The sequence below is a fragment of the Dreissena polymorpha genome, chromosome 1, assembly GCF_020536995.1.
Source record: "Dreissena polymorpha isolate Duluth1 chromosome 1, UMN_Dpol_1.0, whole genome shotgun sequence".
Lineage (NCBI taxonomy): Eukaryota > Metazoa > Mollusca > Bivalvia > Myida > Dreissenidae > Dreissena > Dreissena polymorpha.
The window spans coordinates 53,886,325-53,906,729 of NC_068355.1; the positions used below are offsets into that span (position 1 = coordinate 53,886,325).

General features: G+C 38.3%; 1 protein-coding gene across 2 annotated transcripts in view; it reads right to left on the reverse strand.

Moving 5' to 3' along the window:
- The window catches only part of LOC127881207 (host cell factor 1-like), a 63,239-nt gene that overhangs the window by 5,280 nt on the left and 37,554 nt on the right, over positions 1-20,405 (reverse strand). For both annotated transcript variants that reach the window (XM_052428928.1, XM_052428922.1), the window contains 9 exons: positions 18,295-18,465; positions 15,717-15,963; positions 8,820-8,936; positions 7,803-8,674; positions 7,048-7,219; positions 5,377-5,432; positions 3,189-3,426; positions 1,752-1,837; positions 1,206-1,364 (listed from right to left, as the gene is read on the reverse strand). In XM_052428928.1, coding sequence (XP_052284888.1) covers positions 1,206-1,364; positions 1,752-1,837; positions 3,189-3,426; positions 5,377-5,432; positions 7,048-7,219; positions 7,803-8,674; positions 8,820-8,936; positions 15,717-15,963; positions 18,295-18,465 — 2,118 coding nt within the window. The remainder of the gene's footprint in view (positions 1-1,205; positions 1,365-1,751; positions 1,838-3,188; positions 3,427-5,376; positions 5,433-7,047; positions 7,220-7,802; positions 8,675-8,819; positions 8,937-15,716; positions 15,964-18,294; positions 18,466-20,405) is intronic.

The window sequence follows — 20,405 nt, forward strand, 5'->3', positions numbered from 1 at the left end:
CGTTATTTTTTGTGATACTAAGAGGATTGCTTATATAAAGTATAAAAAACATCACTCAGAGTCAGTGTATGAGCATGGACGGCTGAGTGGTCTAAGCGATAGACTCCAGGGGTCAGTGGTTCGAGCCCAGTTGAGGGTTACTTTTTTTTCTTTCTTCAATTTCAATCTTGTTTAAGAAATAATATTTTTCTATCATGGTTTGTTGTCGAATAACCCACAGTAAGGAGTATAGATGCGTAGGAATTAAATCACGAGTGCGAAGCACGAGTGATTTGATAACACGCATCTATACAACTTATTGTGGGTTATTCGACAACAAACCATCATAGAAAAATATTATTTCGACTCTAACACGATTCTGATTGATTTGGTTCAAGCTTTAGGACGTGAACTATATTTTTCAAAACTCCGCCCTTCTTAGTACAAAGTTCACTATTTAGTGACGTCATTGAATTGTACAAACATATGACGTCGTTTTCATTCATAAATATTTTGCAAATGACATCACTTTTATTGAAAACAACAATCGTAGAAATTTAATGACGTCACGCTCATTGATGCAGCTGAAAAGCCGACACGCTATAAATGTTTTCTGAATTACGTTTCCTAACAAATAACATTCTTTGTAGGCGTGGTTATGCCACTTATCACCAAATATACAATTTGTTGTTGCATAACATTTATATACATGCTACATTTATTACATTTCTTTTAGAGCGGTATTTTACTGCAATATTTTCTTTATTTATTCGGAACTATTTTCGAAACATAAAGCTCCACCCATAAGTTATTGCAGAATAACCCACACTTGATTTCCTTCTTTGTCTATAGAAAACAAGTCGCGTGCCGTGTTAGAATTTTTATTTGAGCTTTTTAGATCCGATGCTCACATTTATCAATATGAAGCATTAAATGACAAACTTCAATACATGCCAAAATCTGTGAAAAGGTCCCAAAATCTGTAAAAAGGTCCCTTCAACACCGGCCATGTTTGCCGTGGCGTAATTGATTTGGTGTCCGCCTAGTGATCCGGAGGTCACGGGTTCCATCCCCACTCTGGGAGCGTTCTCTAGATCTTCTTCAAAGACACCAAGTACTGGTTATAGGCCCAGGACACGAACTCGAGAGCGTTTCTATAAGCCTAAGGCTTTTGCTGCAATCGAGCTAAAATAAATAGGTTTAAACTAATAAGGCCATGGCCTCACCTTTCTCTCCTGCTGGATATCCCCATTGCCCTGCTGGCCCTCTGCCGGCAGGTGATAGTATGAGACCAGACAGGAGGTGCCCTTGATAATGCCCACATCAAACCACTGGTTGCCCTCCTTCTTGGGGGTTGTCACTGTCATCACTGTTTTTGTCTCCCCCTGTCACAGACACGCTCCCATTTAGCACATTTGGTTGAATGACAAGAAATGTCCCTCAACAACTATTCATTCCGCTTTGATCATTTGCAAACGTGCTCGGCATTTAGAACATTCCGTTGAAATGTGAGAGGCGTCATTGGGAAAATTTTAATTCCACTTTAATTATGTACACATTCTGTCAGTGACCTTATATTATATAGCCCTAGACATATGTTCAGTTTCCTTAAAATATCAGTAGTAGATACAAATGCATAGGTATGTACTTGTAATGAAATTTAATTTTTAATTACACAAAGATACATGTTTTGTCAAACTTTTGAAAATTGTTGGTCAAGTATTGGCTGTGAATTTAATTTGACCAATTATATTCATCATGTGAACATGTACCTGTTGTGCTTTCGTTGGTTCCAGTTTAATGCTGCTTACTGCTCCAGCACTAGAGGCAGCTGCCATCGCCAATGTTGCAAGTGGATCTACAGGTTAACAGAAGATTCCAATAGAAACATTTACAATATGAATAGTCAAACTCATTTTTTTTTAATGCTGTAAATAAACAAACACTTTGACATGGCATTTACATACCCACTTTCAATGTCCAAACAAGATGTGTTTGTGACACACAATGTCCCCCTATATGATGTTTGACCTTGAAGGATGACCTTGACCTTGTTAAGGATGACCTTGACCTTTCACCACTCAAAATGTGCAGCTCCATGAGATGCACATGCATGCCAAATATCAAGTTGCTATCTTCAATATTGCAAAAGTATTCATAAAATAAGCGATTTGGGCCACATATATTTGACCTCTGACCTTGAAGGATGACCTTGACCTTTCACCACTCAAAATGTGCAGCTCCATGAGATGCACATGCATGCCAAATATCAAGTTGCTATCTTCAATATTGCAAAAGTATTTATAAAATAAGCGATTTAGGCCACATATATTTGACCTCTGACCTTGAAGGATGACCTTGACCTTTCACCACTCAAAATGTGCAGCTCCATGAGATACACATGCATGCCAAATATCAAGTTGCTATCTTCAATATTGTAAAAGTATTCATAAAATGCGCGATTTTGGCCACATATATTTGACCTCTGACCTTGAAGGATGACCTTGACCTTTCACCACTCAAAATGTGCAGCTTCATGAGATACACATGCATGCCAAATATGAAGTTGCTATCTTCAATATAGCAAAAGTTATTGCAAAATGTTAAAGTTGGCGCAAACAGACCAACAGACAGGGCAAAAACAATATGTCCCCCACTACTATAGTGGGGAACATAAAAATTCATAATTGCAAAACAAAAATATGTTTCCGGAATTTAATTTTTCCTCTGTGCAAGCAGTTTTGAAAGAAAGAAGGTGAGAACCACATCATTCTGACCAAAAATACATGCCAGTCTCGTTCTGAGAAAACTAGGCTAAATACCAGTGTGTAATGTGTCGTCCCAGATTAGCATGAGCCATCTACTAATGCTTATATGGGACAACACTTTCTGCCTAGATTGGATTTTTGTTTAAAAGAGCCTTCTTTTACAGGCTCATCTGGGACGACACTTTACACATGAATCTAGCCCAGTTTTCACAGAATGAGACTCGTACATTATTCTAAATCCTCTTACTATAGTCAGGGGTGTGATTTAAGAACCACCTAAGGGGAGGAAAATTCCCTACCCCACTTACAAAATTTAGTTAAACTCTTCATTTTTATACAGATCCAGGAGGGTTAATAACTATTTGTAAAATAAGTTTCATATTGCAAGGGAGGAAATCAGCTGAAAGGAGGACAAATCACACCCCTACGGCCAACACTCACCCGAGTCTGCTGTGGTGGCATTCAAAGCCGCCAGTTCCGTGGGTTCACTCTTGGGCATGAGGAGGTCCACAACTTTGGTGTCCCCAGAGCCGCCATCAAGACCCGACGTGGCAAAGATCTGGTCCGGCAGACTGGTAGATGTGCCTAGCAGGCTTGCCCCGCTGGAAGTGTCCAGCTGGACTGGGGTGCCGTTGTGTAGACCTGTAACTGGGTCTATACTGTCATTGGCATCTCTTTCCTGAAACGGGGACAAATGTCCATATACCAGTACATAGAAGGAATTATATTGTTATCAACAAACAATTGGGCCTGAAAGACAGTAGACCAAAAGTCGCTCACCTGAGATACAAAGGAACTGACCTGTTTTGTGCAGCCCCAAATTATCATTAAAACAGATGTTCTGACCAAGTTTCATGAAGAGTAAACTATATAACTATATGTAATTTTTAGAGTGCTAACAAGATTTTACTATAGCCACATAAGGATAAATTCCCCGTCGCCTGGCGGCAATGTTTTTCAACCGACCCAAACCATTTTCAAACTTATCGAAGATATCAATCACACAAATATTATGACTAAGTGTTATGAAGATTGGACAATAAATGTGACTTTTGAAGTGTTATAGATTTACTATGGCCATGTAAGGAACAAAATGCCCCGTCCATTGGCGGCTATGTTTTACAACCAACCAGGAAGCATTTTAGAACTCGTCCAAGATATCGTTGGAACAAATCTTCTGACAAAGTTTCATTAAGATCGGACAATAAATGCGGCCTCTAGAGTGTTAACAAGGTTTTACTATAGCCATATAAAGCCATATAAGAAAATATGCCCAGCCCCCTGGCAGCAATGTTTTACAACAGACCAGAATCATTTTCCAACTCATCCAAGATATCATTAGAACAAAAGTTCTTACCAAGTTTTATGACGATGGGACAATAAATATGACTTTAAGAATGTTAACAAGTTTTTACAATAGCCAATTAAGGAAAAATGCCCTGTCCCTTGGCGGCTATGTTTTATAACCAACCAAAACCATTTTTGATCTTGTCAAAGATATCATTGGAACAAATCTTCTGACCAAGTTTCATGAAGATGTGTCAATAGCCTAGAGTGTTAACAAGGTTTAACTATAGCCATATAAGGAACAAGGGACAAAATTGTCACAAAACCAGGTTTTCATTGTGAAAAAAAAATCTGATAAAGGGAGAAAACTCAAACTGAACTTTTGAAATGAACAAAAAAAATTAACCCCCTTTGTAAGTTATTTTTTTTTTTTTTAATCTATTTTTAGTCGTGGCGACCTTGACATTGGAGATATTGACGTGATTCTTTCGTGGGACACACCGTCCCATGATGGTGAACAAATGTGCCAAATGATTTTAAAATCTCACAATGAATGACATAGTTATGGCCAGGACAAGCTCATTTATGGCCATTTTTGACCTTTGAACTCAAAGTGTGACCTTGACCTTGGAGATATCGACGTAATTATTTCGCGCGACACACCGTCCAATGATGGTGAACAAATGTGCCAAATGATTTTAAAATCTGACGATGAACGACATAGTTATGGCTCGGACAAGCTCATTTATGGCCATTTTTGACCTTTGAACTCAAAGTGTGACCTTGACCTTGGAGATATCGACGTAATTATTTCGCGCGACACACCGTCCAATGATGGTGAACAAATGTGCCAAATGATTTTAAAATCTGACAATGAACGACATAGTTATGGCCCGGACAAGCTTATTCCGCCAGCCCGCCAGCCAGCCAGCCAGCCAGCCCGCCCGCATTCGCCAATCTAATAACCAGTTTTTTCCTTCGGAAAACATGGTTAAAAATGCCCCGCCCCCTCGCGGCCATGTTTGTCAAGCAATAGGAACCATTTTCTTACCTGTCTAAAATATCATTGGGATAAATCTTCTTACCAAGTTTCATGATGCGGCCATGTTTTTCAATCACCCAGAAGAACAAATGGTGATTACAAAAGCTCACCATGAGGTGATGTAAAAAACTTTCAATCAATAAACAATGATTTAAGGTAATGCATTTTTAATTAGTTTTTATTGAAAAGCATTACTTTTCAATGCGCTCTTTATTAAATAAAATGCTCAGACTGAGCAAGTAAAGAACACAGAATAATTTCTGACTACAGTGCTAAGCAACAAAATGTCAGGTCACTTACATGTTGCTGGTCAGAAGTGTCCATTGGTTCATCCTTCACTTCAGACAAGCCATCGTCTACACACAAAAGGTCACCAGTTATTTAAGATTTCTTTTTTCATAATGTACACTAGGTACTAAAAATGTTATTTGGACATTTGTTAACAAATTGATCTTTTTAAATAAAAAACATATAAATACATAAAATGCAACTCAAATTATTTAATTTTTAATAGTTTTCATTTCAAATGTCAAACTTCAATGCCATAAAGACACATGTCACAAGCGATTAAAACAAGAGCTGTCAGAGGACAGCCCGCTCGACTATTCGAGTGCTTGACAGTATAACGTAAGACATCATGGAGAGGGGGGGTATAATGTGGGTGTGTGGTCATTTAATAGATGATCTTTCAAAAAAAAGAATTATTTTTTTATTATTTTTTTTGGGGGGGGGGGGGATTCTGGGGTGGGGCGTGGGGGATAGTGTGGTTGGAGTCCATTGTGGTATGTCAGGTAAGTGTTGTTTTGTCAAAGTATGAATCAAATCTGATGTTAAATAAAGAAGTTATGGCAATTTAAGCAAATTTATTAATTTGACCTTGAGAGTCAAGGTCATTCAAAGGTCAAGGTCAAATTCAACTTGCAAGGTACAGTAACATCATGATAGTAAGAAAGAATTTGAAGTTTGAAAGCAATAGCCTTGATACTTTAGAAGTAAAGTGAATCTAAACACAAAATTTTACAAAATATTCAAAGTTACAAAGACAAAAAAGGGCCATAATTCCTACAAAATGCTTGATACAGTTGTCTGCTCTTGTTTATAGGTTGGGAGCATGTTGGTAAAGAAGTATGCAAAATATAAAAGCAATATGTCAAGGGACATTGAAAATATTTGAGGTGGTACGCAAATTTTAACATAGAGTTATCAATAGTATGCATATTCTAAGTGGAAAAAGGGCCATAATTCTTACAAAATGCTTGTTACAGTTGTCTGCTCTTGTTTATAGGTTGGGGTCATGTTGGTAAAGAAGTATGCAAAATATGAAAGCAATATGTCAAGGGACATAGGAAATATTTGGGGTGGTACGCAAACTTTAACATAGAGTTATCAATAAACATATTTTAAGTGGAAAAAGGGCCATATTTCTTACAAAATGCTTGATACAGTTGTCTGCTTTTGTTTATAGATTGGGGTCGTGTTGGTAAAAAAGTATGCAAAATATGAAAGCAATATGTCAAGGGACATAGGAAATATTTGGGGAAATACGCAAACATTTGCACGCTCACGATCACGCTAACGCCGACGCCGGGGTGAGTAGGATAGCTCCACTATATATATTTCATATATAATAGTCTAGCTAAAAACACAAGTTCATATCATGATACAACAGTCAAACAAAAGTCAATTGGCCCTCACATAAAGCCACAGTACATGTTTAACTGTACGAGGACAGGTCCATGGAAAATTCCATAAAAATGGCACATAAGACCATTTATACACTTCACACAAGCAACTTTGACAAGTAAAAATTTGAATTTCTCTCACCAGTTAATTAAATTTGAGTAATAGTTTCATTACCAGACCTTATGGCCAATAATGATTATTTGACTTCCGTTGAGACTAGACGCTTATCACTTAACTTCAAGCAGCATTTAACCAATATTAATTGTATATATTTATATAAGCGCTAACCATGTTGTTCAAGCTCTGTTGGTTCTGACTCCTCAGCCAGGTGCTCATCCTGGTGGGTTGTGTCCCCTGCCTCCTGCAGATGGCTTCCCTCCCCTGTCTCCTGGAGATCAGTTGCCTCCCCTGTCTCATCAGCTGTTTCCTCCCCTTCAGCCATCATTTCACCCTCATCCTCCTGAAACAAAATCCTAGTATGGTCACATGATCATCTGGGAGAGTAAACACAATAACCCAACATCATTTGATTGACAATGTGTTGAGTCAATAATACATCTAGGACATAAGTGTTGAATGTTTGGGTCTGTTATGTTAAACCATTTATACACTGAATGCTATGTATGATATTAACCAATATTAATTGCTAATAAGTGAAAACAAACGTAATGCAGAGGAACTTTAAATTTGCTTTACCTGTCTCTTTTTATTTTATTATATTTTTTTAAGTTGCTCAGGTTTGATGCTATAGGTGTGATTATAAATGTGAGTTATTAAATCAAACAAGTTTAATTTTGATCAAAACAAGTGACTGTGCAGTTTTAATGACAAAAAGGTCCACCATGACAAAAGGTGTTTTATCATTTAAATTGTTATTTTGGACTTTGGAGCCCAGTTTTCGAACTTGAAATCCAAATCACAAAACATGCACAATCGATGAATCAATAACCCCTGCTAAAAATAAATTTTGTGACAGACAATATCAATTCTGTATCCCTCCGCCTTTGGTGGGGGATAATAATAATAACAGACCAAATCCTCACCATGTCATCAACTAGTTGGTCGTCTACTGGAGCCTCTACTGGATCTTCAGGATTATCTACATCCTCAGCCTCAGGAACATCCTCTGCCCCTTCCTGCAGCTCTTCATCTGCATTCTCTTGTATCTCATGGGGTGGAGGGGTCCCACAATGTTTACCATCTTTACAGGGCTCACCACTGTCCTCTAGTGGGGGTGGAGTGCCACAATGAACGCCGTCACAGCAACTGCCTGCGATTTCCTGTGGGGGCGGAGTGCCGCAATTTTCGCCATCTGAGCAAGTACCGCTGTTTTCTTGTGGGGGTGGAGTCCCACAATGAATTCTGTCAGAGCAAGTACCACTGTTTTCTTGCGGGGGCGGAGTGCCACAATGACGTCCGTCTGGGCACTGGCCCTCAGGTGGCGGTGTACCACAATTTAATCTATCTGAACAAGCACTATCATTTATAGGTATAAAGTGTGTGTCTTCTGAAGGGGGTGGTGTGCCACAATGAACTCCACGGAAAGATTCTGTTGGAGGTGGGGTTCCACAATGACTTCCATCCGTACATGGGGGTGGGGTTCCACAATGACTTCCATCCGTACATGGGGGTGGGGTTCCACAATGAATTCTGTCTGTACAAGGGGGCGGAGTTCCACAATGCATACCATCTATACATTCTCCTGCATCCCCTGAGCTATCTTGCACCGGTTCCATCACCTCGGAAATGATGGGAGTGCTGGTGACTTGGCCATGTGGAGTGATGGTGATTTGCACTGGTTTGGTCTGCTGTGTTCCCGTGACGATCTGGTTACCTAGCAAAGCAGAAGCAGAGACTGTTCCAGAGACCAGTTGGGAAGCCGGGATGGTTCTAATGATGGTGTTTTGTGTTCCAGCTGAAATCATGTTAAATTATATCAATAATTTTTCAGAAAAAATTCTAACAACTTATTATGAAAACCAAAATGGGATTAGTTTAGAACTTAACAAAACATGCTCACCTAAAGGACATTTAATCATGAATTATCTATTAATTGGTACCTGCAGTTGTTACTATGGTTATGTTTGACCTCTGTGTTCCTGTGACACCCTGGGATGAATGCACAACACCACCCAACGACTGAAGTGCTGATACATTTATGCTTTTTTGTTGTCCAGCTGAAACGAAGGCAACTCAAATGTTCATATATGGATAAACAATTGTGCCAACTTGTAAACAAGAGCACCGCCTTGCGGGTGCAGACCGCTCATCTATTTTTCCTTTTTAAAGGTGTGGGGACCTATCTCAGTTTCAATCACAAAGGAGGGAGGGTTGGAGTGGAGAGGGGTGTATAGTGTAGGGGTGTGGTCATTTATTACATTATCTTCCAAAAATGCAAAAACAATGCAAACAAAAAAATAATTTTTTTTTGGGGGGGGGGGGGGATTCTTGTGTGGTATGGTTGGACTGTATTTCAAAAATAAAATAATAAAAATAAATATTTGTGTTTTTTAACCATGTTTGAAAAAAACAAGATATGTGTTTGTCAGAAACACAATGCCCCTATTGCCCCGCTTTGAATTTTTTTATTGTCTTTTTTTTTACCTTTGACCTTGAAGGATGACCTTGACCATGAACTTCCACCACTCAAAATGTGCAGCTTTATGAGAAGGCCGCTTTTAAATATTATTTTTTATGTCCCCCACTATAGTAGTGGGGGACATATTGTTTTTGCCCTGTCTGTTGGTTGGTTGGTTGGTTGGTTGGTCTGTTGGTTGGTTGGTCTGTTTGCGCCAACTTTAACATTTTGCAATAACTTTTGCTATATTGAATATAGCAACTTGATATTTGGCATGCATGTGTATCTCATGGAGCTGCACATTTTGAGTGGTGAAAGGTCAAGGTCATCCTTCAAGGTCAGAGGTCAAATATATGTGGCCAAAATCGCTCATTTTATGAATACTTTTGCAATATTGAAGATAGCAACTTGATATTTGGCATTCATGTGTATTTCATGGAGCTGCACATTTTGAGTGGTGAAAGGTCAAGGTCAAGGTCATCCTTCAAGGTGAGAGGTCAAATATATGTGGCCCAAATCACTATTTTATGAATACTTTTGCAATATTGAAGATAGCAACTTGATATTTGGCATGCATGTGTATCTCATGGAGCTGCACATTTTGAGTGGTGAAAGGTCAAGGTCATCCTTCAAGGTCAGTGGTCAAATATATGTGGCCCAAATCGCTTATTTTATGAATACTTTTGCAATATTGAAGATAGCAACTTGATATTTGGCATGCATGTGTATCTCATGGAGCTGCACATTTTGAGTGGTGAAAGGTCAAGGTCATCCTTCAAGGTCAAATATATGGGTCAAAATTGCCCATGTAATGTCACTTCTGCAATATTGAAGCTAGCAATTTTATATTTGAAATGCATGTGTTCCTCATGAAGCTGCACAATTTGAGTGGTGAAGGGTCAAGGTCAAGGTTATCCTTCAAGGTCAAACGTCATATAGGGGGACATTGTGTTTAACAAACACATCTTGTTTGACCTTTGACCTTGAAGGATGACCTTGAACTTCCACCACTCAAAATGTGCAGCTTCATGATAACGCCGCTTTGAAATTATTATTTATTTGACCGTTGACCTTGAAGGATGACCTTGACCTTGAAGAATGACCCTGACCTTGAACTTCCAACACTTAAAATGTGCAGCTTCATGAGAACGCCGCTTTGAATTTATTTTTTATTTTTTTACCTTTGACCTTGAAGGATGACCTTGACGGATGACCTTGACCTTGATCTTCCACCACTCAAAATGTGCAGCTTCATGATAACGCCGCTTTGATTTTTTTAAATATTTTGTTTGACCTTTGACCTTGGAGGATGACCTTGACCTTGAAGGATGACCTTGACCTTGATCCTACACCACTCAAAAGGTGCAGCTTCATGATAACGCCGCTTTGATTTTTTTTTTACCTTTGACCTTGAAGGATGACCTTGACCTTGAAGAATGACCTTGACCTTGAACTGCAGCTTCATGAGAATGCCGCTTTGAATTTATCTTCTTTTTTTTACCTTTGACCTTGAAGGATGACCTTGACCTTGAAGGATGACCTTGACCTTGAAGGATGACCTTGACCTTAAACTTCCACAACTCAATATGTGCAGCTTCATGAGAACACCGCTTTAAATTTTTTATATTTTTTTTTTACCTTGAAGGATGACCTTGACCTTGAACTTCCCCACTCAAAATGTGAAGCTTCATGATAATGCCGCTTTGATTTTTTTTTTTACCTTTAACCTTGAAGGATGACCTTGACCTTGAAAGATGACCTTGACCTTGAAGGATGACCTTGACCTTGAACCTACACCACTCAAAATGTGCAGCTTCATGATAGCGCCGCTTTGATTTATTTTTTTTACCTTTGACCTTGAAGGATGACCTTGACCTTGAAGAATGACCTTGACCTTCCACCACTCAAAATGTGCAGCTTTATAATAATGCCGCTTTTAATTTTTGTATTTGTTTTTTGACCTTTGACCTTGAAGGGGGGGGATGGTTTGGTCGGAGTCAATTGTGGTATGTCAGGTAAGAGTTGTTTTGTCAAAGTATCAATAGAATCTATTCATAAATAAAGAAGTTATGGCAATTTTAGCAAAATTTAATATTTTGACCTTGAGAGTAAAGGTCATTCAAAGGTCAATGTAAAATTCAACTTGCCAGGTACAGTAACCTCATGATAGCATGAAAGTATTTGAAGTTTGAAAGCAATAGCCTTGATACTTTAGAAGTAAAGTTGATCGAAACACAAAATTTAACCATATATTCAAAGTTACTAAGTCAAAAAAGGACCATCATTCCGTAAAAATGACAACCAGAGTTATGCAACTTGTCCTTTTACTGTACCCTTATGATAGTTTGTGAGTGTTCCAAGTATGAAAGCAATATCTATGATACTTTAGGGGTAAAGTGGACAAAAACACAAAACTTAACCAAATTTTCAATTTTCTAAGTATAAAGGGCCCATAATTCCGTCCAAATGCCAGTCAGAGTTACATAACTTTGCCTGCACAGTCCCCTTATGATAGTTTATAAGTGTTGCAAGTATGAAAGCAATAGCTTTGATACTGTAGGAATAAAGTGGACCTAAACACAAAACTTAACCAAATTTTCAATTTTCTAAGTATAAAAAGGGCACATAATTCTGTCAACACGCCAGTCAGAGTTACATAACTTTGCCTGCACAGTCCTCTTATGATAGTTAGTAAGTGTTGCAAGTATGAAAGCAATAGCTTTGATACTTCAGGAATAAAATGGACCTAAACACAAAACTATACCAAAATTTTCAATTTTCTAAGTATAAAAAGGGCACATAATTATGTTAAAATGCACGCCAGAGTTATCTAACTTTGCCTGCCCAGTCCCCTCATGATAGTTAGTAAGTGTACCAAGTTTGAATGCAATAGCATTGATACTTTCTGAGAAAAGTGGACCTAAACGCAAAACTTAACCGGACGCCGACGCCAACGCCGACGCCAAGGTGACGACAATAGCTCATATTTTTTTTTCAAAAAATAGATGAGCTAAAAATTACATATTTTAAAGCGTTACATCATAAAAATTATATTGAACAAGACTATTGCCAAGCAATATAAGTCCCCTACCGGTTCCACCATTGTCAGAAATTCCACCATTGTCAGAATATTTGTTTGTTGTTGCCATAGCAACCAGAATTTTTGACGTAGGAACAAAATGAAATGACGTGCATAATGTCCATATTGCCATCTATCCATGTTAGAAGTTTCATTAAAACAAGAGGGCCTAAAAGGCCCAAAGTTGCTCACCTGAGATAACAAGATATTATTGGGACAAATCTTCTGACCAAGTTTCATGAAGATCAGAAAATAATAAACCTCTAGAGTGTTAAAAAGGTTTTACTATAGCCATATATGGAAAAATGCCCCGCCCCCTGGCAGCCATGTTTTTCAACCAACGGGCATCATTTTTGAACACTTCCAAGATATAATCGAGATGAATCTTCTGACCAAGTTTCATGAAGATCAGACAGTAAATGTGGCCTCCAGAGTGTTAACAAGATTTTACTATAGCCGTATAAGAAAAAATGCCCCGCCCCTTGGAAGCCATGTTTTTCAAGCAAACATAATTATTTTCGAACTCATCCAAGATATCATTGAGACCAATCTTCTGACCAAATTTCATGAAGATTTGACAATAAATGTGGCCTCTAGAGTGTTAACAAGGTTTTACTAAAGCCATATATAGCCATATAAGGAAAAATGCCCCGCCCCTGGTGGCCATGTTTTTAAAGCAACAAACACCATTTTCGAACTCATCCAAGATATCATTGGGACAAATCTTCAGACCAAGTTTCATGATAATCGGAAAATAAATGTGACCTCTAGAGTATTAACAAGGTCATACATTTCAATATAATTTAAAATAAAAGTTAAAAAGAACATGTGTCGAAAAAATGTGAAATAAGCCAGATATTGAAATCGAAAATGTCTGTACAGTCGAATTCCCCAGAATGAATCTTAATTCATACGACACACGAACACTAACTCCGATCCTAATTAAAAGACGGATTCTTCAGTTATTGTAGGGAAATATGTACGAAATATCTTTTCGTCACCATTGGCTCTGGGCGCTAATTTGTCTTTGCTGCATTTTATGAAATTCGTCTTCAATGTCTTGCCTATTTTGTGTTATTGTAACATGTATTTATCAATATATTACAATTTAACACATATAAAAATCGTAAAGTCTCGCTTAAATCGTTTGAACAAGAATGCCATACTGTACAGAATCATCAAACAATAAAAAAGTTTGCTATCTTCCAGAATGTAAAACTATCATTTATAATTAATTCCACTTAATCTTCGTGCTTAAAAAAAAAATTAAAAAGGGAGACAACTCTGTCAATTCAACATAATTTTTCAAAAGCCATTTTGCAGTTACTTCCCTTGACATGCTAAACTTGAGTGTTTACAAGCTGTTTTTACTATATAAATATAAGGAAAATGACCCCCCCCCCCCCAGCGGCCATGCTTTTTTACCGATCCGAACCATTTTCGAACTCAACTGTCATATCCAGAAAACTCATGTTCTGACCAAATTTCATGTACATTGGACCAAAAATGTGACTTCTAGAGTGTTCACATGTTTTCACTATATACATATAGAGAAAACTGCCCCGCCCCCTGGCGGCCATTTTTTTTCACCGATCTGGACCATTTTCGAACTCATCCGAGATATCAATAAAACCAATGTTTTGACCAAGTTTCATGATGATTGGGCAAAGATTGTGACTTCCAGAGTGTTCACACGGTTTCTCTATAGCCATATTAGGAATACTGCCCCGCCCCCTGGCGGCCATGTTTTTCAACGGACCGGAACCATTTTTGAACTCAACCAACATATAATTGAGACAAACATTTTGACAAAGTTACATAAAGATTGGGCATCAAATGTGACTTCTACAGTGTTCACAAGGTTTTTCTCTTTTTTTTGACCTAGTGACCTAGTTTTTGACCCAGCATGACCCAGTTTCAAACTCAATCGAGGTATCAATGGAACAAATGTTCTGACCAAGTTTCATGAAGATCGGACAATAAATGTGGCCTCTTGAGTGTTCACAAGGCAAATGTTGACGTCGCACAACGCACGACACACATTGGACAAAAGGCGATCACAAAAGCTCACCATGAGCATGTTGTGCTCAGGTGAGCTAAAAATATGAAGAACTTTTAAAGTTATCGCAGGATCCAGAAAATCACCATTTTCAGCAGTATTTCTAGTCTTTTTGTTGCCATAGCAACTCGAATTTTTAATGTAGGAACAAAATGAAATGACGTGCATAATGTCCATATTGCCATCTATCCATGTTTCAAGTTTCATGAAAAAATATGTAGAACTTTTAAAGTTATCGAAGGATCCAGAAAACCACCATTTTCAGCAGTATTTCTAGTCTATTTGTTGCCATAGCAACCCGAATTTTTAATGTAGGAACAAAATGAAATTATGTGCATAATGTCCATATTGCCATCTATCCATGTTTCAAGTTTCATGAAAAAATATGTAGAACTTTTAAAGTTATTGCAGGATCCAGAAAACCACCATTTTCAGCAGTATTTCTAGTCTATTTGTTGCCATAGCAACCAGATTTTTTGATGTAGGAACAAAATGAAATGACATGCATAATGTTCATATTGCCATCTATCCATGTTTCAAGTTTCTTGAAAACTATGAAGAACTTTTTAAGTTATCGCAGGATCCAGAAAACCACCATTTCCAGCAGTATTTCTAGTCTATTTGTTGCCATAGCAACCAGAATTTTTGACGAAGGAACAAAATGAAATGACGTGCATAATGTCCATATTGCCATCTATCCATGTTTCAAGTTTCATGAAAAAATATTAAGAACTTTAAAAGTTATCGCAGGATCCAGAAAAGTGTGACAGACTCACAGACTGACTGACTGACACACACAGCTCAAACCATAAGTCCCCTCCGGTGAAACCTGTAGGGGACTAATTATAGTTTACCGTGAAACCATTTATTTTCTTCAGCACAAAATTGTGTCATTAAAAAAGTGACTATTTCGTCAGCACTTAAACACCTATTTCTGATTTGGGAAAAAAAATTGCTTCAGTCAACATCCGATTCTTTTGTAATACATGTCCACAATAATTGCAGAGTTGCAGTTGCAACAAATCCTGGTTGGCAAAAGGGAGGACACTTGAGAGTCCTGTTTGTCAAGTTGCTTTCTGACAATATGTCATTCATTTCATATTCTTGATGTAATTTCATCAAAATAATGGCATACTATAAATGGCCAGTCTAAGAATATGTAGCAAATGGTTATATTAGACAGGATACAAGATAAAGCAAATGACAACAAGCACTTGATGAGGTATATTCAAAAGACAAACCTGGTGTAACAACCGTGCTTCCCTGGGGGCTGACAACTATGAACTGGGTGTTGCCCTGTCCAGCTAACTTTGGTACAGAAGACAGGATCTTGGTTGGGGTTTGTCCAGCGCCAGTTGCTCCTTTAGGGGCTGCAATCACTATGGTTTTGGCCCCTCCAGGTGTAGTCTGGATGCTGGCCTGACCAGCTTTCACAGAAGACAGCATGGAGGATGGGATCGTCCTAATCACTGTCTTTGTCTGAGTTTGCTGAGAAAGGTTTCAACTTTATTTTAATCTTTAACAATACATATGAATCTCTCTAGAAAAACGGGGCTAAGATTTGATTAAACTGTTGCCCCAGATTGGATTGTGCAGTCTGCACAGGCTTATCAGAGACTAAAGTTCAATAAGAAGGATTTTTCTTTTATACCTAATGATAAAATATGACATTTCTGCAGTGAAATAACAGCAGTGAAAATAAACAAATTGTTCTTTTCATCGGTGAAATGAACACATTTTCGGAACTCCTTTTCCTATTTTTAAATTATCATAAATAATTTTATGTATATTTTTTATGATCACGAGTGAATTAAAATCAACATTCCACTGAATTCAACAAATTTTCTTTTTATTCTATGCTTTTTCACCGTTTATTTACATTATAAAAGAGTTTCACTGGAGAATTTCGGTGGTACAATGACGTCATTTCGTCACACTTATGACGTCATTTTGTGTTTTGAAATGTATTGAGGCACGCCACAGGAGAAACTCCGAGAAAGGGTAACTTTTCAGCAAAAGGGAAGCAGCTGTTCATTATTTTCTTGTAAAGGGGGCATAAAAGAAACAGAAAATTTGTTCATGTCAGTGTAAGATCGTTTGTTATTTCACTCGTGATCATAGTAAAATAATATTTTCTATGATCACTCGTGAAATAACAAACGATCTTACACTGACATGAACAAATATCCTCTATGTGTTTTAACCGTAAATGCCATAGAAGCAGAAAGTGTGGACTGAACAGTTTAATCTTTGACAACACTTTGCAATCGCGTTAAAGTCTGGTTGTCCCAGAATGAGGCTCATTTAATACACAACAGTAAATACAATAAATATTGTTTAACATCCAATCACTTGTATATTTAAATACAAGCAGAACATTAATGTGCTTGTAGATCACTGATTATTAAGTTCTAAAGTGTGACCTAAACACAAGTCACCTAAAACTGCTGTGCTAAAAATTAACAATTCCAGATTCCTTACTGGGTCTGTGAAACATTATCATTAATCCGTTTGCATTCAAACGGGTGTTGTTGTGTCCTCTGTGACATTTAATCCCTTTAACTAGTTATACAAATACACATATATAGTCAACATCATAAATCAGTAAATAGACACATTTCAGGGTGCAGAATCAACGGGTTTTCAGGGGATTACACACATATTGGACAGAATGTAATCACACCGTTTAGAATTTTATTTTTTGAAATATCTCAAGTTACTGAAATAAATTTGCAAAAATCTTTCGTCATAGTGCATAAAAGACTGTTTATTTTGCAGTTTATGCCGATGTCTTAAGGTATAAGAATAAATCCTTGAATATTCTGAAATCGTTGACAAAATTTCACTTTCCGTGAAATATAACCGTGTAGTACAAATCGAATTTTGAACAAAAACACAGGCTTTTTAAATAAAGATATTCTGATGTATTTCACATTGCCCTAGCAGCTAGTTGAAATTCTTCAGAAAAAATGTTTAAAAAAGTTATTTGAAATAAAGCACCACTAACTGTCGTGTTTAAATCCATTTAAGTTAAAAGATGGAACTCCACAAAGTCACGTGATCCTGCACCCTGATTTAGCATCTAGACAAGATTCTTACCCCAGCAGGTCTTGCAGCCTGGGGCTGTACAGAGCTGAGGCCTATGATTTAGCATCTAGACAAGATTCTTACCCCAGCAGGTCTTGCAGCCTGGGGCTGTACAGAGCTGAGGCCTATGATTTAGCATCTAGACAAGATTCTTACCCCAGCAGGTCTTGCAGCCTGGGGCTGTACAGAGCTGAGGCCTATGATTTAGCATCTAGACAAGATTCTTACCCCAGCAGGTCTTGCAGCCTGGGGCTGTACAGAGCTGAGGCCTATGATTTAGCATCTAGACAAGATTCTTACCCCAGCAGGTCTTGCAGCCTGGGGCTGTACAGAGCTGAGGCCTATGATTTAGCATCTAGACAAGATTCTTACCCCAGCAGGTCTTGCAGCCTGGGGCTGTACAGAGCTGAGGCCTATGATTTAGCATCTAGACAAGATTTTTACCCCAGCAGGTCTTGCAGCCTGGGGCTGTACAGAGCTGAGGCCTATGATTTAGCATCTAGACAAAATTCTTACCCCAGCAGGTCTTGCAGCCTGGGGCTGTACAGAGCTGAGGCCTATGATTTAGCATCTAGACAAGATTCTTACCCCAGCAGGTCTTGCAGCCTGGGGCTGTACAGAGCTGAGGCCTATGATTTAGCATCTAGACAAGATTCTTACCCCAGCAGGTCTTGCAGCCTGGGGCTGTACAGAGCTGAGGCCTATGATTTAGCATCTAGACAAGATTCTTACCCCAGCAGGTCTTGCAGCCTGGGGCTGTACAGAGCTGAGGCCTATGATGTTGGAAGGGGTCTGACCTCCCTGGCTCGTGATGATGGCGGTGGGCTTGCCCTGACCGGGCCCCGCCTGGGAGGTCACCAGCTTCACAATGGTGGCCCCCTGCGGTAGGGCTCCACCTTTGGTCTGCAGGAAAGAAATCATTTAGAACAAGGGTATTGCCAAGCAATATGGTCCCCTACCGGCTCCAAAATTTGTAAGAAATTCCACCATTTTCAGATTATTATTTTTTTGGTTGCCATAGCAACCACAATTTTTGACGTAGGAACAAAATGAAATGACGTGCATAAAGTCCATATTGCCATCTATCCATGTTGCAAGTTTCATGAAAAAATATTAAGAACTTTTAATGTTATCGCAGGATCCAGAAAACCACCATTTTCAACAGTATTTCTAGTCTGTTTGTTGCCATAGCAACCAAAATTTTTTACCTAAGAACAAAATGAAATGACATGCATAATGTCCATATTGCCATCTATCCATGTTTCAAGTTTCATGAAAAAATATTCAGAACTTTTAAAGTTATCGAAGGATCCAGAAAAGTGTGACAGGCAGACTCACAGACAGACAGACGGACAGACACACAGAGCGCAAACCATAAGTCCCCTCCGGTGAAACCGGTAGGGGACAATAATATAGTGAAACTAACCTCAGAAAATGGTTTGCTTTTTTCTCTCAATGTAAAGGTCAAACTGTTAACAAGAGGGCCTGAATGGCCCAAAGTCGCTCACCCGATATACAAAGGATCTGACCTCTTCTGTGCAGCCCAAGATATCTTAAGAACAAATGTTCTGACCAAGATTTATGGCCCCATTTCCAAAATGGTGAAAAACACACTGGTAGCTTTTAGAGTGCTAACAAGGTTTTACTATAGCCATATAAGGATAAATTCCCCGCCCCCTGGCAGCCATGTTTTTCAACAGACTGGAACTATTAATGAACTCATAAGCCAAGTTTCATGAAGATTGGACAATAAAAGTGAATTTAAGAGTGTTAACACGTTTTACTATAGCCATATCTGGAAAAAATGCCCCGCCCCCTTGGGACATATTTTTCAAACAACCTGAACCATTTTTTAATTCGTCTAATATATCATTGGGACAAATCTTCTGACAAAGTTTCACGATGATCAGACAATCAATTATAGCCTCTAGAGTGTTTACAAGGTTTTACTAAAGCCATATGAGGAAAAATGCCCCCTGGTGGCCAAGTTTTTCAACCAAGCAGAACTATTCTCGAACTAGCCCATGTTATCATTGGCACAAATCATCTCACCAAATTTCATGAAGATACGACAATAAATGTGGCCTCTAGTGTGTTAACAAGGTTTTACTCTAGCCATATATAGCCATATTAGGAAAAATACCCCACCCCCTTGCGGCAATGTTTTTCAAGCAACGGGAACAATTTACGAACTTGTCCATGATATCATTGGGACAAATCTTCTGACCACGTTTCATGATGTTCGGACAATCAATTATTGCCTCTTGAGTGTTTACAAGGTTTACTAAAGCCATATGAGGAAAAATGCCCCACCCCCTGGTGGCCATGTTTTTTATCCAAGCAGAACCATTTTCGAACTCGGCCAAGATATCATTGGGACAAATCTTCTGACCAAATTTCATGAAGAGAGGACAATAAATGTGGCCTCTGAAGTGCTAACAAGGCAAAAATGTTGACGCCCGATACCACTTAACCGACAAAAGGCGATCACAAAAGCTCACTATGAGCACATAGTGCAGGTAAGTTAAAAATGTAAGGGGGTGAGAAAATCTGATTTTGCAATTTCTTTTCTCATTTGTTTAGTACTGATCACCACTGTTCCAGTACAAAGAAATTTGTTTCATGTATTTAACAGTAAGTCATGCTTTGGCTGTTGGAGCAAGCTGGCTCATATGACAATATTTGAACATTTGTTCATAAATACAGATCAACTCCAGAAACCCTTCATAGCAGGACGTCCTGTCTAGATGCAAGAAAGTGTTAAAAAAACTCACTATTTCTATTTTATTTACATAACTTATCACTTTGTTAATATAATATATTATTAGTTTCAAGAAAACCAG